The following is a 24,371-nucleotide window of genomic DNA, read 5'->3' as shown; positions in this document are numbered from 1 at the left end:
TTAGAAAACTCGGTTGTCTGTTGAGGAGTTGCATGTTATACCTGGAGACGAAATTCTACCACACAGTGTAAAACAGCCCTCCTTTATGCCCAAATTGCAAAGGAGCCTTAACTATAGCGTTTCTGATAATGCTTCCATAACGTGTGTGTGTGTGTGTGTTCTCTGAGGCATTCATTTGGCTGGCACATTGGAAAATGGTTAACACAGTGAATGTGGGGTGTCATTTTTTTAGTGGAGAATGTGTGCCAGAAGAATTCAACTGTAACCACTAAATATTTGCTTAAAAATAATTTTAACCATCTGGACTCCTTTTTTCTTATTATTCTTATTCTTCTTTTGAGGTGGGGTGAGAAGGGAGTATTTTAATAGGAATGATTTGTGGTTACAAAATGAATTTGGTTAATTTGGTTACCACCCCCATTTATATGATGACTACAAATAGTCCCTAACATCTGAAGTTTTAAAGAACCAGCAGATTTTTCTCTCTTGAGCTTCAGAAGCTGGAAACGAACTTACAAAAGACAATAAATTGTTCTTGATGGAATAAATAGTTTGTGGGGTTGCTATTGTTCCTCTTGACAATACACTAACATGTGCTAATAGAGGAAGAATTGAAGAGCTTGCGTAGTACAGGCTCTTCTGCCAGGCTAAATTTTTCCACTTTGGAGCAGGAATCAGGTTCCCCGCTTGCAGGGCAGGGAAAACGCGGTGCTGGGATTCCCGGGAGCCAGCACCTGCTGCCCCGGCGCTGGGAGAGCTTTGGGGTGTCTTCTGCAGAGAGCCCGGCAGAAACGGCGGGTGCTTCGGAGGAAACCCGAGAGTAACCTGCAAACCTGTCTCTAGAAGAGCCTTATCAGAGTTTATGTTTCAGAGACGGGCTGCCTGAGATCGTTTTCCTTCTCCAGAATAAGGATGTTTGCTAAAAGCAGGGTCGGAATAAGAGTTTTCATGTCTCTAATACTTAAAGGGATTTTTTTTGTGTGTGTGTGTCTTCTTTAAGAACATACACCTTATTTTTAAATATTCAGAGTTCAGTGACAGATTTTTTGGTTCTGAATCCAGTTACATATAGTTAAATATAGTTGGTAGATGTACATGTTTCTATGCTCTCTGTGTCTTGCCTTAGCATATTAAATGAATGTTTTATGGAGCCTGCTGTAAATACATCTGTTAAAAGATTTTTATCGTACTTTGAAATATCTAAACCTTAACAGCTACCTTTGTACACTAATGATATACTAGTAAATGTGCACAGGAGATAAAATAAACTCAGAGAAAATAGGTAAACTTGCACGTAACGTTCTTGCTTTAGTAGCTCTCGGAGATACTTTTCCTCTGTTTTCTCATACACTGCAGCACTGGTTTCATCCAAGTCATTGTACATTAGGAACAATTTAGTATCATTTCATTTAAAATATGCAAGCTTTATATCGAGAGTAAATGTGTAGCCACAAGGTAAAATTAAAAAAATATATTAGTCTCATCATTAAAAAAAGCCTTTAAAGTTTCCATTATCCATTATGTCAGGTAGCAAATATCTTCTCAGTGTAACTCCAGACATTAAATCTGTCAAGAGGCATGCAGTAAAATAAATGTCTGGGATACCTTCATAAACAAAAATCTTATTTCCATAATTCATACAGCTGGCTGGCATTTATTGGCACGTCAGGTGCAATGGGGACATTTCAGGAACATTAACATGTACAGCATCATTTGTCAACAAAGCAACAATGTAAGCAAATCGTTCAGAACTCATACAGATTTACAGCTTTCTCTGCCAGCTGCTAATTACGGTGTGCTCTGCCTATTTGGTATGGTCTTTTTTATTGGAAAATGACAAAGGGGTTATGGTATCCCAGTTTGGAATATAGATGCGCTTTTAGTAATAATATGAGTGGTAATATGACTACACAGCCTGGAGTTTTGATCTAGTTGCACTAGTCTTATCATTGACCGGTTCTGATTGATGAAGGACAAAGAGAAATTCACAGTGATATTTACTTACTGAGAGAAGTAACCCCTGCAAACAAAGAAATAATAAAATATCAGAGAGCAAAAAAAAGTATCCTTGCTTTAATATTGTTTTTTCTTACTGAACACGACAGGGAAAATTCAACCCTCACTGAAAACCTTATCTGTTTATTTAGCAATATTTAGCAAGCCCTATATGTTACAAACTGGCAAATACCCTTTGAACATTGCTGAATCCACTTTGATAAATAAGAATTAAACTTTCAGCATTTTAAACAATGCAAAGGTTAAATAAAAGCCGACAATACCATCTGTAAGGGCCAAAACATGTCAATTATCTGCTTTCAACATCCGCTGTGTCTGTCTGTCTTTCTGTATTTCTCTCCCTCTTTATTTGTTTGAGCGTGTGTGTTTATGTATGTATGTGGTTTTGCAAGTTAATGACAGCAAGTCAGTTCTACTTCTTATTTCCAAGCTTTGGCCAGTTTGCATTTCAGTCTCAAAAATATAATTAGTAGAGCTTTATGCTTCAAATGTATAAATTAAATATGCTTTCATAATTATTATACCTGTTATTCAGCCAAAGGTAAGAGGATTCTATTAGCTAAATACATATTTAGACACCTAATGGAATTCCTTATTCAGTTCTATTTCTTAGTTTCAGTTCATGAACAGTAACCACTATTCTGAGTTAAGATCTTGACCATTTAATTTTTAAGGAAAAAAGTAATTAGACCATATTATGGATTAATCCCTTGCCAATTTTCATTTTTTAAAGCAAAGTAATTTTAGACTTGGGAACTACATAATTTTATGCAAAGAAAATATGTTTTGCCAACCTTATTAAAATCTTTAAAGACCATATTTTCTATAGGCTTCCAAAAATTATCCCACAAAAATGTGTGGGTGCACCCATCTGTACACATGAATGGGCAGCTAGGAACATAATTATCCAGTTTTGCACGTGCAAATGTAGGTGTTTAAACACAAATTAGCTGACCCCCAGATTTTTCTGGTGCATTATGCAAGCTGATTAATAATATTTCCTTGAATTCCATAATATAGGTTAAAATCCCCAAAGATTTTTAGAGACAATAATAGCTTTGCTGTAAAAAATCTGAGATTGCTGAAGTCATTTAAAGTGATGCAACAGTAAAATGAGGTATAGCTTAGTACCAGTATTTGGGTGTTATTTTTGTTATAGCAACTATATGATTCTTTCAATATAATAAACTTTATTGGTTGTGGCTCCGGAGCGGTTGCTGTCTGCCACTGTTTCTCCAGAAGCAAAATGCACATGTTCCTAAAGGAAAAAAATTAGTGCACCAGGATTAGAAAAAATCGACCATCAATCTAAGTAAGTTTGTATGAGGAATCACAGCCGCTTCCCAATAGAAGTTATTTTGTATTAGAAGCAATTTACCCATCTGGAAGAACAAAGATATTTGCAAATGTTGAAGTGACTGACTTCTAACAGATGCTTAAGGAAACTTAAAAACCCAACAACTTATGAGGTGCCTGGCCTTGATTTCAGATCTGGAAATGTAAAATGTATTGAAGAGCTCTTCTAAACGATGAGGAAGTTCGCTGGCACCTTGGCTTTGTGCTCCCTACCTACCGATGCCCTCGCCCACCACCACCCCGGCAGGCTCATTGCCCACGCAGCTGCACAGCAGTTTTCTAGGAAAGGGGAGCGGTTGTAAAGCTTCTTTTCTGAGACATGGAAATTAGTGGCTGTATCGCCTCGGTATTGTATAGCATGAGTATTCTGGGAGAGCAGGCTGTCTGGGAAGGGGTGAGCTGCGGGGATGAACCTCGATAGGGGCTTTGTGGGGTGAAGGAAGAAGTCGGAAGTGAGAAGAAGGGATGAGAAGTAAAGCGTTTGAGGGGATATGAGTTTCTTGGATGTGGGGTTAAATTGTGTCTTCATGCTGCTATAGGGGCTTAGGGATAATGAGGAAATAAATATTTAACACAGAGCTCAAAAAATAAGGTTGATGACCCCTGGAATTCACAGTTACCCCCAATACGGTACCCAAACGCAACAACACTGCTGAAAGTCCCGATAGACCAAGACCAGTTAATGGAAAACTAACTTAATACTGTAATTCAAGATTGTTTGAATTTACTTTCTTTGCGAAATTTTTCCATTTGTGTTCGTGTCTTTGTGCATTTGAAGAGGAAGTTTAGGCATTCCTTGAACCATAAAGATTGCTTTTCTTCCTGCTCCCTTTGATTCCACTTGCCTAATAATAATGGGCATTATCTTATATCCATATTTAATTTTATTATGTCACTAGCATTGCAAGAAAAGGATGTTCTTTTCAAACATTGTAATGCATTTAGTATTTCACAAGTCATCAGTTAAATCAATTTTTTCCTTTATTGGATCTGAATTATAAATCAACTAGTCATTGTATGGGATACTGTATATGAATGTACAGTATATCATTATGATGTATCCTATAATAATGTCTCTTAGACATGAAAACTAAAGATGGTGGTTTAAAGTGCTGAGAGAGAAAAAATTGGAAACATCTGTTAGTAGGAAGTAGAGAAGACTTTTCATTAAAGTTTGTCAAGTGTATTTGATAGGAAGAACACATTGGGCCGTATTCTGCCACCACTTACATACATCCACCCCAGTATCCAGCGTGTTATTTCTATCTCGTGCAGAAAAGCCAACATTATCGGAGTTCTCTACTTTGAGTAAGGCACAGTACAGGAGCTCAAGACATCCGAGACATGGGGCAGAGCGAGGATTCACAAGTTTTATGGAAAAAGAGATAGAGCATATTACAATACAGTCAGTGTTTCAGTCTTGGTCTGTGGAGGGGTAATGACAGCTGCATTGCTCGTATGCTGAGTATGTCAGCAAGCTCGTGTGGAAGAAGTGGTATGGGACAGTTTTGGGTAAAAAAACTCTTTTATTTCCACTTAGCCACTATTTTCAAGAAGAGAAAGTCTTCAAAATGAAAAAATTAAAAAAAAAAATGCGAGGAGGTCAAAGATAAGGTATTTGGAGGCATCCAGTTAGCAGATTTCACCACCCAAGGTACTGTGGACAAGCTGGCAAAACCAGAGAAAAAAATGGCTAAAAACTTCCAGGGCAGCGTGTTTTACCTTAATTGTACCAGAATCCATTTAAGCAGACATAGCTGTCTACTTACGGAAGCTCAACAAAGGACATCTCACACATACTCAGGGGCAGCGCTTTGTGGTGGGGTCCACAGTAGGGATTCTGGCAGCGCCGAGCTCATGGGTTACTGCTCCAGCTGTGCAAACCCCGCTCCGGTGCAGATGTCCTGGGGCTGCAGGAGCTCTTGTGGGCACTGCAAAGAAAACACGATACTTGCATGCTCATCTCATTCCCGTATCATTTTTGCATACTACCAAAGGCATGTATGAATGTGTGCTTGTGTGTGTTTTTCCACTGTATAACTGCTTAGGCACGATGTGAAACACCTTCTGCATCCCTTGGAAGAGGACCATAAGCATGGCACGCAGCCTTTGCAGCTGTCCAGCGGCAGCATAGACCTCTCATACCTCTTCCTGCAGGTGTAACAGCTTAAAAGCCAATATCTCACCTTGCTTTTGCAATCTTTCCCCATTTCTTCCTGCACTAAGCAGTCTCTGAGCCCCGTCATTTCCATGATGATATCCAGAACTATAAAATCAGATATAGTGGTTGCAGGGCCCAGCGCAAATTACCCCCGAGTCAATAGAAAACAGAATATTGCTTATTGATTTGGTCTAGCCTGTTGTGTAGTCGATGGAAAACAAACTAATACAAATAAAATGAATCAATTGGAAGCTGGCTGTGGGCCTCAATGAGTCATATGAAGAAGGTTTCTGATATCCTTTATCATCACGCACAGCCAGTGAAACAAGAGTGCTACTGTCTTCTGCTGGCGCAGAGAGTTACCTCAGGCTATTCTGAAAAATGCTTTTTTCTTATTTTTAGACCTGAATCAGCCCATGCTAGTAAATGTATTCTTGTGAATACAGATCCCACTTTGTTGTAATGCCCATGGGAAGGCAGTGGTGTAACCTGTTTGGATGCAGCTGCAGACCACCTGTAGAGAAAGTCAAATTAGGGAGAGACCCCACTGTTCTTTGCATTAATGCTTTTTGTGTTGTGGTTTGACTCCCCCCTCCCTCCCCCTTCGATGTATCTTTCTCAACTGGGGAGATAGAGAGCACATTTTAAGACCTTCTGTCCCTTTAAGGCATCTTGTGATTGAAAGAAGATTTGAAAGACTAAAAACTCCCCAGTCACCAATGAGTGATGGTGTGCGAGGAGTCTTAACACTTTTAGGATGACTTTTCTTCCTGGTCTTCTTGCAGGTTTGGGGGGTGTTGGGTTTGGGGGGGGGGTGGCGTTTCATTCTGTGCTTAAAGGGCACATTTAAATCTCCCTCAAGTAATCTGCATGTTAGAAGCATCTTCTAAGTTTTGAGCGAAAAAAAGTGGTTGTCAAGAATTAAAGCCCTAACTTGCCACACTTTTTATTCCATTGTCTCTAAATAAAAGACTCGGCAAACAAAAGAAAATGGAACAACTCTAAGTGAAGCGCCTGCATATCCACACAAAAACGGATATGATCTCGCTGATCCCACTTAATGATACTGGAACTCCCTTTACATACAGATTTGTCCGAGTTCAGGAGAGATGGATAGTTAAGCACGTAAACCAACCGGTTTGAGGAGATTATAGTCCTTGGTATGAGAAGTAGTTTTAGTTAGTTCTCCTGTTCTCTCAGTTGCAACTTCTTAACACTCCTGGTACCTGTAGCTTCTCAGTAGATTAAGCTTTTATTCATTTACCAGGTAGTATTTTGCTGCATAATGATGCAATATTCTACCTTATGTCACATAAAATCTGCCTGTAATGAAAATTTCATGGAATTAGTTCTTTTCACCCCATTTCTTCACAGATGAATCCCACTGTTTTACTAATCGTTGACGTACTAGTTAACACAGGCAGAATTTGTAGATGGAGGTAATGTCATCAAGCGTTGCCTCATTTTAAATTCCTTCCTCTCAGTGCTTGTATCAATGTTCACTGCAAAGACACTGATGATACTGAATTTAATTGGTATTTATGTGTAGGGTCATGTGTACTCTCCAAGAAGTTTCTGTGTAACTTTTCCCTAATTGAAATTAGATTGAAGTGTTGCTGTGTACACTGCGACTTAATGGTGACAACGTTGAGCCAGCTTCGAAGCTCAGATGCATGGCACGCATCCCAAGAAATCTGCTATGATGCTCCCACATACATCTATGCATATTTTTATGGTACAAGAGACATAAGGTGTGGAAAAGGAGCAGTCTCTTTAAGGGGGATGTGGCAACCCTATCTGCCAGTCATCTTGCCTCTGCTGTTCTATTCCTTTTACAGCCATTCTGCCTTTCTGGTATCTATAACATCTTTACATACGTGTTTAATGTCTGCACAGCTATTAAAATCCATGGCAAGGTGAGAGGCCATAGGAGTAGTGGACCAGTAGCACGGGTCCTTTGTAGAAGCGCTTTTTGTCCGATTTGGGGATGGATTGCTTGCTGATGAATGGCCGTCTTATATTCTAGATAACATAATATATGACCAACATGGTCTGCAAACTGTTTTGGGAATCAGTCTGAAGCTCACAGCTGCCGTGCAACGCGAGGGCCCGCTGCTGCCGTTGGCTATAATGAGATCTCACCGTGAAATACCTTCAGCACCGTATTTTGACTCAGTGCAAGGGCAGACCAGTACAACCTCTCCTCCGTAAGGCATACGCAGAGTATGGAAAACTAACTAGTAGTTAGTAGAAGTGTTTTGACTGGGAGCTTAATTTATAACAGCTCATAGAATTGCAATGTGTAATAAGCAATGTCCTTGAACATTTTTCATGCGCTTCTAAGTGACTCTTTAAAAAGCATTGGTTTTCCTCGTAAAAATCATTAAACGTTTTAAGGAAGAAGTAGTAGTCTAAGTTAGTAATCACCACAGTGCTTTAAATACTAGTGGATAATTAACGACGTGAATAAATTTAATACATTTCAGGTACAATAGCAAAGTTGAGGAAAATCACCAAATATTAACAAAGCTCCAAAATCTAACTACTTTGTGTTGCATGTTGTTTTAAAGACTGCGATTTAAAAATGTGTATCATTCCAAAGAGATCACATGTTTCACATAATAAAAATTACTGTGACATAAAATATATATTTTCCTAAAAAGTACTTGTAATATCAAAAGGACTGTGAAGTATTAGCCATTTAATACAAATTTATCTTTTCTTGCAGATGATTACATTTTCATTTTAATTGCTCACATTTCCCGTTCTGATCTTAATGTTTTATAGTAGGCAAGACATGCCACAAAGAAAAAAAAAAAAAAAAAGACTTTATTTGTTAGTTAACAGTCTTCAGAAGTCCTAATTTGGCCAATGTGTTCTGCTGCAAAGTCTTGGAATGCTGTCTTGCAGTTTCAAAAGTGATCTTATTTGGCTTCCCAGAAACTATTATGCCTGGAGGATGCCATGAGAACAAGGGCTGCCTTGTTAACAAGTAGAAAACTCTCAAAAACAAGATAGGATCCTGATATAAATCATAATTTAGATGCACAGAGCTATGTTCACAACCACAGTAATGTAATTCATTTACATCTAGTTATTACTTATCTCCACCCGAACTACTAAGTTCAGGAATGCAGCTGCCTTGTGCCTTGTGACTCGTGGGGGTTAGGGAAGAATGACATCACCAAATTTAAGCACATTACCATGCTGACATAGTGGCACCTTGTTTTCCCTTCCGCAGATAGAGCGAGGATTGTGTGCTAGCCCCCATTCTTCCAAAGAATACCTTTTTTCCCCTTTCAAGCAGCTGCTATATAAAGGGTTGCAAATGTCACTTCAACTAATGATGAATGATGCTTGACCCTTGGACCTGTTACTATGAATTTTATGCAATGCTAAATTAATATGAAAGATCTCTGCTAGAAGACTTCAGCTATTATGCATGCAGCATAAATGATATGTTAAACAACCCAAATTTTTTTCTCATAACCATGGTAAAATGCAGAGCTGCTTTAACGTTTTGATGTGTATTTCCACTTAAGATTAGTATCTTTTAGTTCTAAAAATATTTTTGGTAAGCAAATCATTTTGTGAAAAACATTGTCAAAAGGGCAACTGGCCCACATGTCTTTGTTGTTCGCGTTTGAATATAATTAATTATGTAAAGCAATAGTTAGTGGGAGCTTAACAATTAGTAGAATCTGTCAAATAGTCACACGGAAATTACTAACTAATTGAACTACTGGTCTTTTATTGTTTCAGGAAGCAGAACAGAGTGTCATTCTTTTATCTCTTAAGTTCGTTATTATCGCACATCACATTTTTCGAGCGGTATATGCTTCCTAGTAGACTAATACATAAATAACCCTCCTGGTAATGTCACAGTGTGCAAAAGTGTTTGAAATAAAAACACCTGTTTTAATTAGTATTCAGATTTGTGCAGTTAAAAAATGATAATCCTCTTGCAGTTATATGAAATTTTTAAAGCTTTGAATTTCCATCTGTATCTTATATTATGATGTTTCAGGATTGTCGTGGGTTAATTATGTTAACTTGGGAAACATTGCTTGCATTTAGAATGAAAAACTTCAGCTTGAATAACCAGGAAAGCAGATGCTATCTTTCTTGTCAACTGCTTTGTTGTGCGTTGCCTTGAAACTTTTTATAAGATTCTGTATCCAAAAGGAAGAATAAATCTCCATTTATTTGAAATGTTACCCTAATCTAATCAATATTTTACTATATTTCTTGTGGGAGGGACCTGAATGTATCTCAAGGAACCAAAGACATGAAAATCTCTTATTTTATGTTGAAATCCTCCTGTTATTACAAGTCCATTCGCAAGACTATTTTGAAGAACAGGAAAAATGAATGCATTATAAAGTTTAAAGATCATTTCGAAGCATACTTTTTTGCTCCTGAAATGTATGCCTGTAAGTTTAGGTGCAATAAGAGGAATTGGAAATATTATGGTTAGAATGCACAGCGAGCTAAACCCTGCAAAAGCGTGCAGGGTAGGCACAAATATACTGTTAATGCGGCAAATCTGCATTACGCCCTGTCACAGAGCGAGTGAAAATGCAAAACGTGGATGTGTGCGTGAGATGGAGGAAAAACTGTGATGTTAGAAACGATTCTGTGGGTGCACGAGAGGCCGTGTCTCCTCCTTCCACGTGAGACCGCGAGGCATGTGTGGGAAACGGAAAACATCATGCCACTGAGCCACCCGTATTTCATTACACCCCTTCTCTGCCAAGGAGGAGCCATAAACATTGCCAAGGGTGTTTACATGTGCCCGGGGGTGTTTATGCATCTTCTGAGGCTCTTTAAGAGAACGTATAGCTGCACGCATGGAATTGCACGTGGCAGGGTGGATGGAGTTATGTTTGTAAGCCCACACTGGCCTTAAAATGTCAATCTTTTGGATAAAAAGACCTAGGCAAGGTCTCAAATGTTTCTGTGTACACAGCTCTTAATTCCATCGGTCATGCAATTACATGCATTTCATGAACACGGGTTTGATCATAAACTTAGGGCTTCCATATTTTTAAAAGCATCGTATTCCTCAAAAGAAAGCTACTTTCATTGTCATAAAAATTTCAATGTTTGTAAGCAGGCGCTATACAAGAGAAGCTGAAATGAGCAGGCTAATCCACGCCTGGATCAGGACATACTTTAGTATCTGGTTCTCAGCTGGCGTGGCTTCAGAGCGGACGTAGCTCTGAAATTGATGAATTTGTATGGAAAAAAAGCACTTACTGAGAACCTTCCCTATTCAGGGTAACATGTGATTCTCAAAATGCATAAAAATATTTGAAAATTCATGTTATTATTAGCGCTATTATTATCAAAGGACATTTCGTTAACATTTGAAAGTCCTTCAGTGCACTTGAAGATATATTTGTTTTAGCAACTTATATAATCCCCTCCTGTTTAAAGTTTTGTTTTAAACACATACAATTATCATCTCATATGCCCTGATCCAGTAAGCACTTAGAAGCATTCCTATCTTTAACAGCATAGTTAGTCCCGCTAATATCTAGGGAATGGAATTAGAGCTTCAGATATTAGCAAAAAGTAATGCAAATGTGAATTAAGCAACATGGTTTTGAAGTAAGTTGACTGAGGACTTTTTATTACTTAAACTGAATGCAAAAGTTTGGGGAAAAAAAAAAAAATCAAAGCAAGCATTACTGACTAACACTTATTTAAAAAGTATATAAAGTTGAATATTTTAGGCTGTTAACTAGACGGAATTAGGCACTGAAATAACCTTCCAGTAAGGATAGTGAAGAAAAATCCTAACAGCTTTTAGGCAGAGCCATCAGCACAAATACTATATATATATAAATATATATATATAGACATACATATATGGACATCTAGAATAAGAATAGTATTGTTGTTGTTTAGCATGTAAGTCACATTAACTAAAACACATGAATTTAACTATTTCCAAGCTAATGAGTCATTTGCATGCGTCAAATTTATATTTGTATGTTTGTCTTTCCTAGTGTAACTTTTCCATACAGTTAACTCTACATCTAACGTGGGACTTTGCTATTGAAAACTCTTACTGCCTCATGTCTGTGCGGGAACCTGCATGACATGAAGTGATATTCTCTGTCCTATATAGTGTCACACATCATATAGTTGATAACAAATTGTCACATTAGGTAACAATTTCAGCCAAAATTTCATGAACTGAACTAGGGGATATGAAGCATGAATTATTCTTACGACCCAAACGCAGGCCTGGGTTCTCTGGCTTGTGTTTTGCAAAACAACTCACTTTATTGCTAATAGAGAAAATAAGTAATGCCTAAAGGCAAGGTGCAAGTATTAAAGTGCTAGTTTGAAAGTATTTAACAAAACTGTCCTTTCGTTTTGAATAACTTGAATAAAGTGTTTAAATGACCTCTCCCTAACCAGAAGAGAATATAGAGAAGAAATTAAGCTTTATTGGTAAATTAAAGCCCAAATCCCATGGTTGATGAGAGATATGGTCCGTTTGAAATAGTTACACTTTCAGACTTTCTCTTCTACAATCAGCGGGTGGAGACCAACATAATCCAATTAATTGTAATTCCCTTTTGTGGCACTGGTACAGTGGTGAATGATATAGTAAGTCCATTGAAGTCTTATCTTTGGTCAGATAATCCAAATGGATTCATATTATGAAACAGTCCTTTATAAAAGTTCTGATGAACAGAAGTGTTTTGACTTTAGTGAACCAAAAGATAAATTCTATACAAAATAAAATGTTTTGTCCTTGACATTTACAGAGCTTGTATATACCTGATTTCATGTAAGAATACTTCTTTCAGCTGGCTTATTTCAAAGACCCCTTTCATTAAAAAAAAAAAAATCCTGAATTTTTTCTCTGGACATCTTACAAACCCGTGTGTGAGAATGGAGATTTACATGTACGAGTAATCTTTATTCTTGTAAATAGTCCCATTAAAATAAATGTGATTACTGATGTAAGGAATATAGGTATAACATTTTGAGAATCATTTGAATTGTTATTTTTCTAATAAAACAATAAACTAATATTCCATTGATAATCCTTATAACTGTAAACAAACCGTATATGTATGTTCCTTTTAAGTATTGCAAGTGGACTAGGGGAATTGCTTAATTTTAGCTCAAGCTTTGATCTATTTACATTTGGAAGTCATTTACATAAAGGAAGTCATAATGATCTTTATTGTTTTGTTAATTATTTCCTTTGATTATTGAAACTCACTCACTGAGGCACAAGCTTATTGTTATTGGGGTCAGTCCCGATAATATATTTGGCTATGTGCAATAAGTAAGGATTGGGTGATATTCTTGTTTTTTGAATTGTTTTCGTACAGACCCTTTCAGTTTAACAACCACTGGAGACAGGACTGATTTAATGCATCAGTAGTCTGATCCAGTGCTACACATTTTGTATTCCTCCTTTCCTTTAAGGTTGTCCATAGCAAGCCCACGTTACAGCAGGAGTGTTTTCACTTGTAGCATGTTGGCGTCTCATATTTGCTAAAGGATACTGAGATACCATTTGTGGGAGACAACACATTAGACCATATATTGAGGTCAGGTCTTTTCAGAGTGTCTCAAAAATACTTTTTTTCTTTTTGTTTTTTTTTTTTTTTTTCCTGAAACTGTCTGGTTGAAATTTAATACAAAGAATTTTTTACCCTTTAGGGTACATTACATATGAAATAATTTATGACCCATGAATCACAAGAAGGCAGTGAATTAGGTTTCAGATAAGTCTGCCAAATATTACAAAACATTGTGTACAGATTTTTGGACTATGAAAAGGCTTTTGACAAGAATGGAAATAGGAGCAGTGTTAGCAACAGCAAGAAGGGGAAGAACAGAAGAGCTATATGACAGAATCCTAAAGCACTCTGAGTTAGTAGTACAATTAAAAAGATAGGAATATGAACATATTTTTGAAGTATGAAAATGGGACAGAGAGTCATTGTCCAATTCCTTTCTCTATTAGATCTTGAGAGCCTTCAATTTATTTAAAATGTAGATTTGTGGATGCTGATACACACAATTCTGATAAAAGACCTGACTGTAAATGGGAAAAAAAGAAAGAAACCTCTAAAATTAGATTGCAGAGCAGCTTACTGGAGAGCAATTACACAATAAAAAATGTTAATAACAGATTTGAAGTCGGAAGGGAGGTATTTACCTTGACTAATATATGTATACAGAACATACGGCTAAGCGAGGAAGATCAAGTTGAAAGCATAATTCAGAATGGACTTTTGCCTTTGAATAGTAAAATGTATCATGAAAAGTAAGTTCCTGATCTAGGCAAGTATTTGATGTTTGCATTCTGCAGTCTAGGGTATATGAAAGAGAAATCCTAGCATCCACCTAGAAAATGGAATAAAATCCGTTAGCTGGTACAGAGAAATGAGAAAGTCATTGGTTCAGAATAAAGAGGGAAGAATAGACAGAAAGGAAAACAACATAAAGTGTGCTTTAACTACTAGGAAGAAGCTGAAGTTACTGCTCAACAACTAAGTAGAGAGAATCAGATAGAGGACAGAATCTTACCACTGTAAGACAAATGTAATTTTCGCTCAGCACAGCAATTTAATTTCTATGAGTTGCAGAAAGTCTGCCGAGCCGAGAAACCTCCGCTCCGTGGGACGGTATGAGCTGAATGGGAATTCCTCCATGCTCTTTCCTTGTCCTTTTCTTTAAACCCCTGGGGGTATTTGAATATTTCTTTGCCCTTAAAGGAAGGAATAATTTGGCCCTGCAGGTTTCAGTTGCTCAGGCTAGGTATGCCTGCTCCTACTCTTCGTTAGCAAGTCACCTCTGAGGGAGTCTTGTGGAAGTATGTTGATCTGTAGGCAGTTGATCTATTTATTCTTAGGGAGCTTTCAGCTGCATTTTGAAGGGGAATATTCTATATTTAAAGGCACTCCTTTTCCCATACGGAATAGTTGATTCAGCTAAATTTAATGAATTTTAAAAGTACTTGTAATTATAATCCTATTAAAGTAATTATTGCTTCGAATCACAATGCTAGAACATGTTAAGTCAAAACTAATATTGCGGTCATCTAACCCTGCAGCAGGTGTTGGCAATGATGTATTAAAGTGTCTTAGTGATGATACCTGTTTCTGGCCACCAAAAACATTCTCCTTTCAGTACCACTGTATATTTTTATGCTTCCAATTTCAAACAACAACCGATAGCATAGAAATTTCCCCGACGCAATGGCGTCGCTAGCTGACCACTTTTCTAAACCTTTGAACTACTCTGCATGCTTTCATGATGTACCATTTCTGAACTTGTCGAATGTACTGGATCTTTTTCACAGAAACAATGAGATAGTTCATCCCTCTCTTACTCTGTGGACTTCTGTGGAATTATGCGAGGATGAATATGACCCAGTGTGCCCAAGTACAGAAATCTTTTCTTTTTCTGGCACAGATTAAGATTTAAGTTAGCAGTACTTGGTTGTTCCAGAATGCCCCCAGGTCAGTGAACTGTCATTTCAGAGAACTGGAATAAACAGCACTCTGGATGCACATAGAGATGTTCTGCTTTTTAGCTTAAGTTGCTCAGTAATTTGCGCCTGGGCTCCATGGAAATGGGCACTCCAATAATAAACAAATGCTCAGGCATTATAACATTATGGCTTAAATTTTCTGTTAAAAGGGCATGCCATGTTCCTCTAGCAGAGAAGGAGTAATGCATGCAAGCTTTATTTTGCTGACTATATCGTTGATAATTCATCAACGTTGGATGGATTCAGCAGAAGCTGCTTAGAAGAACATTGTGTAAAAATTTTAATGATTTGCTTAGCTGACGTTTTCTTTGATTTGTTTAAATACTCTTGGAAGTGAAGTACCATGCACTGAGTGCAGGCAGGACAGTGGACCTCCCAAACCTCGCAAGGGAGAGGGGAAGAAGTAGCTGGGAGAGAACTCACAAAAATCTGGTTGAACGAGGAAAGTATTCCTTTGCATGAGTTGAGACTTCTGCTGTACTATTTAATTAAAGTTCAAGGGATTGTATGCACTTTGGAGCATGTATATAAAATGCAATGTCAGGATGGGATTTACTGAGGGGGAGGAAGCTAAGCATCATGTGCCGCATCGCCAAGGGGGAGCTCCTTGTCATATGATGAGCAAGAGCCTTCACCACCTCGCAGAATCCCATTGCTGTGTTGTCTCCGACATCTCTGCACTCTATTATTGCTCTAAATTGAGTGTGATCGCTTTGAAAGAAGCTCTTTGTCCCAATAGAGCAATACTTTGCAAGAATTTTGAGCTCCCATCGTTCCTGAGGGGGTAAGAAGGCTGCTGTGTCTCTGCACTAGTGATCAGAGAAGCTGTAAAATGCAAGTACAGCCATCGAACCCACATACCTTTCAGTGTATAAATTAATATTTGTGCTGCCAGTCATAAGAGAAGCCCTCAGAATGGGATTTAGTGATGAAGGAACGTGCTGAGGACTTATGCAAGTGAAGAACTGCTTCTGTCTATTCTTTCTTTTTTTTCCTATCAAAGACCATGAGTGACCAGCAAACTATTTTTGAAGAATATTACCATAAAGAGAAAAAAAAGGTGTCTTCAAGTTTGAGAAAGAGGAGGAATGACTCTGAACAATAGGTCTTTTCCTAGTATGTGCAAGAGGAATATTCTTTTCCTCTTTCAACCACAGGACTCTGTTTTAGAGCTCTCACTAGTAAATTGCCTATTAGGAAGAGTGAATCCACCAACTTTCCCAAGCTTTCCCAAGCTTTCAGGCAACTGGGGACACAGTTGTGCACACCCAGCTCTTCTGCAAAGATTTTGATGTGAGAAAAATTGAATGCGCTGGTTAACAGTGCTCTGCAGGACTTTCTCCAGGGGACGTCTCCCTTGGCATGTGTGCTGGCCCCTGGGATAGAGACTCTGAGGTTTCACGCACTGGAGCTGAGGGTTGGTGGGACCCCGAGTGCCAGAGGTTTATAGGGGAGTACAGAGGTGGCAGCTGTCGTGTCCGAGTGCCCGCCGTGCAGGGCATTGCCACCCCAATGCTGTCATGTGCAGCCGGTAACAGGGAAACAATGAAAAAGGCAGCGATGTTAGCAAATGCATTTCAGTATAAGACCCAATCAGACACGTCTCACCAAAGTCGTTAGAAAGTTTTTTGAGGCACAACCTCCGTAGCAGACCAGGCGCTGCTAGCTCTGTTTGCAGGAAATTGCTTTCCGCATGATTTGGGGTCATCCATGAGACCACTTGCAGGAAGATGTAATATCCTAAGTGAAGTAGGACTTCTGAAAGTGGTGCTCTGGGATTTAATGGTAGCATGGGCAAAAGACAATATAGAGCTGGGAAAATACTTGTATAAATTATCTTAAAAGAAAAATGAACAAGCAGTGCTCTCAGATAACTACATTTTGCTCCCAGAGACTCGTCTACATACCAGGCAGGACATGTGGTTAGAGGAACTACATCCATTTTCTTTCAAAATTGAGCTCTTGGTACTGCCTTGGTTGATTTTCATATTTTCTTTTTTTTTTTTTTTTTTTTTTTTTGTCTTTAGCTGATTTTTCCATAGATTACTTTCTTCCTTTTTGAAGAAGATTAACCTTATGATGGTATGCTTCCACCAAAGATGAACTCCTGTTTGGTTCTGCTGCAGACATTGCGAGTGCCATTAAAAATGTGTATTGCTGAAAAGGCTGATTTACTAAGAATAACAACATAGTAAAACACACATTCCCTTCACAAATGTATTGTATATCAATTTTTTTTTAACTAATAACCTTGACAGGTGCCCGCACTATTTTTTTTTTTCCTTAATGTGGTCTTTATATTTTCAGCCCAAGTATTAGCATAAATTTTATGGGATTTTCTGGGCATATTTGTGTCTGTATCTAAGATATATGATATCAACTGGCAGTGATGGTTGAACTAATCAAATACTACTGACAAGTTAAAGCAAATTTTTAGGACTGTGAGAGTTTGAGCATCTTCCCAGATACAGTATCTCCTGACTGAAAGCAGTCCTTGACTGTCAAGTTTAAATACCAGATTTGGGACTTAATCTTTATGTAAGCAAAACACCCCAATAAGGAATATGTCTGAGTAAAGCCAAAAAGTCAGGTCTTCCCCTTAAACCTAGCCTGAAATGCATGTGTGTGTTTGTTTATGGCCCTATCGCCATGGTATGTGAGCGATTCCAACCAGTGGGAACCAAACGAGAGTCTTACACTGAATGGACTTCTATTTTCTTTTTAATTTTTTTTTTTTGACTTGGCATTTGTTCCTTCTAGCAAACATTTTTAAAAACTCTCTTATTGCTAGAGGGAAAATTGACACCCTTTGCTTTCACGATGATACATTCCTAACACGTTTCCTTGAAGAGCTGGAAATGGTGCAAAAATCTGGTAAGATAAGTCTCTATAAAGCCTTAGAAGTCAAGCATTCCACTTTAGACATTTAAGACAAATGCATGGCAAAAACAAGTTGTTTTTTTTTTTTTAAGGTTTCTACTTAAAGTTCTGTGCCAAAGCTACAGTACTTATACATTTTCTAAATGTGTTTTAAGCAATAAGTTGTACAACATTTTTAGAACATGTGTTAAGCTATTTCTCTAAGAATGAAGCTCTTAACAAAACATAAGCACTCTGCATGAGATCTTAGCAGCAAAGTGCTTAAAAGATAAAGTAAGAATTGGTACCATGGGAAGAACACCAGCTGTAGAGCACACAGGTCCATTATGAGAAGTATGGTAGTGGGTAGGGAGAAAATGATTTAATCAGGAGTAAAACCAATTTTATTATAAGGGCACGCAGGGGGTGTGGCACCATAGTGAGAGGGACATTTCAAAATATCTGACAGATTTCAACAATGTGAAAACCCACCCTGTTCTTTAAAGTGACAGTAAACCCCATCAGGTCTCTCTTTTTGATGCTATTGTTAACAGTTGACTGTTTAAAGCTGGCCTGCTAAGATGCTGTCGATCTAGTTCAATAGTGTGTGGCAAAATAAAAGGCTAATTGTTGAAATACGATCAATCAAATATGATCTCAGAGTCTAAAGAAGATCCCCTCTGGTAACTCATTTGAGATCAAATCATTACTTTTATGATTGAGGTAATTCAATGGGAAAAAAAAAAAAAAAAGAGGCTTGAAACCAAAGAAGCAAGCAAGACAACTAAATAAAATGCACAAGTCTGCCTTTGTTCCAGCTTTGTCTCACATTACCCCAAGTTAAGGAATTGGGTCCATTCCTTTATTTGTACACATTTCCTGAATCCAGAAATTTAAAAAGCATTTAATAACATTTATTAAATAAAAGTTGAAAGACGACTTCATTTTGAATAAGATTTTCTGTCCAAAAGTAAACTCTAGTGAGGAAACTATTGCATTAAAGTACCAGGGATCTGGAGTTGTGGGTGTCCATGTGTCTCCAATAATTTTAGCATTTTGTTTAACAACAGTTCAATAAAGAGGCTGCTCTTGAAGCCAGCTGAATTGCTAAACATGAAATTTCAGTGACATTTAGTAAAACATTTCAGGATTATGTTGCTTCAAATTAAATTTGTTCAGTAGTTTTCATGGTTGGCCCCCGATTTGCATTCAGACTGAAATTTTCTAAAAAAGAGAATCATAGCACATGTGAAAAAAAGCGAACACCATTTTTGGACTAACAGAACTTGGAGAAACTGTGTGCCATTTTCATTAGGACTAATAAGGATTTGCACTTTCCTAGAGTTTTATATGGATTATGATCTCACTGTTTATTACCTTCTAACAGTATCACACTATTAGAATTAAAAAGAAAAAACAAAACCAAAGAAAAATAATAATCATCCCATCTTGTTTTATTTTTGTTAGAAACTCTATTTTAGCATTTAGTTTCTTTTATATTCAAATTCCTTAGCTCAGTCAAGCTTCAAAAGAAAACATTTTTTTTGTTTGTAAAACAGTTTTGTAAGCACTTGCGGTTTGTCTTTAGTGTGTTATCATTTTTGACAGCTTTGCATAGCCTAGGTAGGCCAACAGGGGTCTGTCTAATATTGTTGCTGGGCAAATCTTCCTCCCAGAGATGAAAACCAAACAAAATATTTTTGAAGCAGTAAGAAGGAATTAATATCCTTTCTCTCACAGTATTCTATTCCTCGCTGACATTACATTCAGGCAAAAAAAGGAGAAAAGCGTTACCCATTATTCCCTTGTACATAGCAAGGCTAACACATGTAAAGCAATAACTCATTTTCTATTGCCATGTTTAGCATATGTCTCCTGTTGGCTCAGCAAGGCCTTTAGGCCGGTCCCTTGAGCCGGCCATCGTTGGCAACTCTTAGCCCCTCGGCCTCAAAACCAAATAGCTTTGAATCATGTTGAGCTGTGATGCTAATTTTCATACTGATGCATTATGGGAATAAATGTATCTGACATACTGTGTCAATGGTACTGTCTCTTTGTGTCTCTTGTTTTTTGTTAGCTGCATTCCTACAGATGGTATTCCATTGAAAATGTTCTCTTCCTACAAAAAAAAAAAAAAAGAAAAAAAAAAAACATGCACAGCACCAAACCTCTAGGTGCAGAAGGCTGTTAACGGTTGCTGATGATAGTAGGCAAACATTAACATAATAATTAGTGTCTTGTAATTGTTTCATTAAAACCAGTTGTTCCATTTCTCCTCGTGTTTTCCCAGAAGAGAAGCTGAATTTGGACGACAGCCAGTGGGAGGACATCCACGTTGTCACCGGAGCACTCAAGATGTTTTTCAGAGAGCTGCCTGAGCCGCTGTTCCCATACTGCTTCTTTGAACAGTTTGTGGAGGCGATAAGTAAGTACATCAGATACAGTAGAAGCTAGTGAAATAGCCTGTTATATAAAAATAATAATAAACTTAAAAATAGAAGAACAGAGGCATCTCAAATCTGACTTACCTTCCATTAGCCGTGATCCTGTCTTTTTATTGTTTTTGACTGCCTTTTATCTCCTACAGCATTTAGTTACTTAACTGGAGAAAAAATATCAAATTATTGATCTATAAATTTTGTATATGCGATTTAACTGTAGTGCCTAAAATGGTTTAGGAAAAGAATTAAACTGTGTATGTATTCAAAATATGCTAGGCTGATAATCCATATATCCCCAAACACAAGAGAGAGACTAATAATTGTGAATCATGTTAGAAGGGGCTGTCTTTATGTTAATCAGAATGAAATGCGTGTGTTTTGTTCCACAAGGTTGCAGACTCTTGCCTTGCAGTGATCACAAAAAGAATGCAAAAACATTCATGTTCTCATTTTCATATCTACCTTTGCTTTATCATTTTAATTTTTCTCTTAAAGTTGGCAGGCATCAAAAGTATTTTCAAAGTCTAAGACATTTATTCTGTTACACGTCTCTCTGGTTTGTGTGCTGCAAACCCTCTCTGTATTTAATATATGCAGGTGCCTTTTGTAAAACTGTATCGGCTTGGAAAAACTTGACTAAAAAACAAAGTGATTTGGGGGTTTACTCCCATTGGGAAGGGGGAGGGAGAGGGGTAGCTTAGAGGGAAAAAGCCTAGTAGGAGATTAATTAAAGGTCCAATAGAGAAAAATCTCTAGGAAGAAAACAAACCCAATGAAGTATTTAGAGATCTGTTTTCTGAATGATGGGTATGCATATTTGCCATTACTGTTAACGAGAGCTGTGTGTGCACATGCGCAGCTGTCAGATAATATGAAACCCTTAATGTACGGCTCACTTTGATTTTATATTCATAAGAGTCTTTAGTTCAACTAAAGCTTTTCAAGACTCAGTATCAGATATAATGAGGTTAAATACATCTCACAAGATCTTTCCCTTCTCAGTTATTTAGAGATGCAATGCAGGTAAATGCATAACGTAAAGAAATGCATTACCTGAAAGTTTACTCTTGGCAGCTCACTTTCTTCTCCTTTCAAAGGAAACTAGATGGAGAACATCATCTTTCGAGTTTAAGTTCCTGTTGCATAGTCTCTGTAGTGCTAAGAGGAGAAAAACAATAAAGAATTTCTTACTGTTCAGCTTCAGTTCCTGTGATGCATTGGGATAAGATGCTTGTTTGAAGCACCAGAACTTGAGCATGCCCTTCAGGTGGTTCTCCATCCACCTGCTATGTCCTCTTGGAAAGGAGGAGATGCAGTGCCTTAAGCAGATGCAGTCAGTTCACGGGGCCCAGCCTGGCATGCCGTTCGCATCTCTTCTTATGCACCTTATTTTGCAGTCGAGTGTTTAATACCTATCCTCTGCCATTATCACTTTCTCTTCCTGATAATCCACCATCATACCAGTCTTCTGGGGCTAAATATAGACTTCCTCCCCCTTACCGCTACTTTTCATTGCCCTTTGGTGTACGTTTTGGCTGAGCAAACACTATTGTATTCTGAAGAACATTATCAGGACACCATGATATCTCATCCTGTGTGCTGTCTTCTCCTCTCATCCTCTCTGCTAGTGTCCAAGTCAGAGTGATTTGAAATCTTTTGGTGGGGAGGTTTTTGACAGTAAAAATAACAGGTAACCTGTAATAGACTTGCGAATTACGAGTTTGAAAGCATGTCGGGAAGAGACTGTCTACTAAAACATTAATATTCATGAGTGAGAAATTAATGTCCTTTTCTGCTATTTGAACTATTATTAATTCTTATTATGATTTTGAGAGCCATTATACACATTGATAGGCTAATGAACAGTCATTTATAGCAGGTTTTTAAGACAGTTTATTCCTAGGAAGAAAATGCTAGCCCTCTAAGACATGCTTCGCACTATTTCAAAACCCTAATTCTTGTTGCTTGCTTTACTGCACATCAGGGTGATTTCTACCTAATCCAACTGTCTAAAATAATCTACGATTTCCAACCAATCTTCTCTTTATTTGGCCTTTACTGCCATAGTATCCCTATTCTTACCAACTCTACTTAAAAAATGTCTATAAACAACAATTAGGGGTTTTCAGTGTTTTTGGAGCTCTTCTGTATGTTAATAGTCCTGAGGCAAAGTAAAAAAATCTCTTTTCTTCAATATCATTTCCATTGTAGCTGATTCTTTGGCTACTTTTTGCTAATTACTCTGCCTGGTCAGTGCTGAGCTGCTAGAAATTTCCCTTTTTCAGGTTGTTGTGAAAAAGAGGCTCTTGTATCTCTGTCTTTTCTCTCCGTTCTTTGAAAATGGGAATTATTAGCATGCAGGGCATGGGTGTGCAGTACGGTTAGAAGGAGTGCTTAATAATGCCAGAAATAAACCAACCTGATGACAGCTAGGAAAAAGGTAATTAGGACACATTCCCACACTGCCATGACGGTTATATCCTTGGTCCAGCACTGAGCACCCCTCAGTCAGAGCCATACATTTGGTAAGTAAGATGAAGTGGTCTAAAAACCTATCTGTAGTGGTAGTAACAAGTTACCAATAATATTTCTTGGGGGTTTAGTCATTTAGCTAGAAGTTTCAGGAGGAACAAGTACCCAAGAGGTGCCATGGACTCCTTATGCCAATGATATTTTAAAGATTATGTGAAAAAATTCATAACAAGCTTAGTATTACTTTTCCTGGATGATGCCATTTTAATTAACATCTCTATTATGTGCATGGGAACAAAATTTTACAGTATTGTGTATTAGGCAAAGTGCTTGCTCTCTACCTTCAATTTCCCCTATAAATAACTTCAAATATGGCCATAATATTAGAACAATTTAGATATGACCAGAATATTAGAAGATAATTCAGGGCATTATAGAATCTCAGAATTCTGCTTGCCAGGCTGAAGCTGGATAATTACTGTCCATATAGCTTATATCGAAGAATTTATAAATGATAAATGAAAGGCCACAAGACCTTTGACCTAATACTAATTTTGTTTCTTAGGATTTGGAAAGCAGGTTTTTCAAGGACTTTGTCTAGTATAATACTGGCAAGTCTTTTTGTGGTATTTTGGATGAAATATGCACTTCTAAAGCATGCCCAAATGCTGCTATGAAGTCAGGTTCAGCCACACTTAAATTACTTAGCACCGCAAATAGTTCTATTGATTTTCTGGAAGATCAACAGACGTGGTTCAACAGATTGTCTGCAAGTAAAATTGTGCTTCATGTGAGTAAGGTGGTAGAAGTGCCAATAACTGAAACACTTAATCACCTTATTTACAGAATTCAATCCGCATGGCCATACAAACTTATGCCAGGACTTCAGACACTGAAACAAAAAAAATCTAACCCCAAAATGTGTTAAGAAATATTAACAGGTAAATGTGTTAGTTGATGATAAATCTTTAGTTTAATGGAACTAGTTTTGTTGAAAGGTCTCAGGCAGAAGGCATGGAAACAAAGAAATTTGTCTACTACAGTATACCGTGCAACGATGGCTGATCTCCACAGCATAGGAAATATTCAAATACTGGCTAGTCCTTCCAGATCTGTTCAGCCGGAGAAAGCTGTATAGACAGTGCATCTGTCCAACTGCAGTTACAAAAAAACCCCCACTGATATTCCACAAAGGAAAATTCCACCAAGTTCTCAAAGCTGCAACATCTGTCTCTGGTTTGGAAGGCTTCAGTTCAGGTCTTTGATTTTCTCTGCAACAGGTTGGAAAGATTACTACATTGGAAAGATTTTTTCAATGAGGTCTAGTGATTATGCCTTCATTTCAATTCCTTATCTCTAATATGAATTTAATAGGTGTCACGTAAGTACTGTAGATAAATAGGTGATTTATTGTTTAAAATGCACACACACACACACACACACAGATATGTGTGTGTTTTTATATATATACTGTAAATAGAAACCTTTTTGCCAGAATTATGATTCTTCTGCAGACAATTTTCTGAATGAA

General features: G+C 37.6%; 1 protein-coding gene across 2 annotated transcripts in view; it reads left to right on the top strand.

The window, feature by feature from the left end:
* The window catches only part of ARHGAP15 (Rho GTPase activating protein 15), a 333,439-nt gene that overhangs the window by 249,582 nt on the left and 59,486 nt on the right, over window positions 1–24,371 (top strand). For both annotated transcript variants that reach the window (XM_075152711.1, XM_075152712.1), the window contains exon 12: window positions 20,218–20,352. In XM_075152711.1, coding sequence (XP_075008812.1) covers window positions 20,218–20,352 — 135 coding nt within the window. The remainder of the gene's footprint in view (window positions 1–20,217; window positions 20,353–24,371) is intronic.

Source organism: Calonectris borealis, chromosome 6 (assembly GCF_964195595.1).
Source record: "Calonectris borealis chromosome 6, bCalBor7.hap1.2, whole genome shotgun sequence".
NCBI lineage: Eukaryota > Metazoa > Chordata > Aves > Procellariiformes > Procellariidae > Calonectris > Calonectris borealis.
This window is presented reverse-complemented; position numbering and strand designations above follow the sequence as displayed.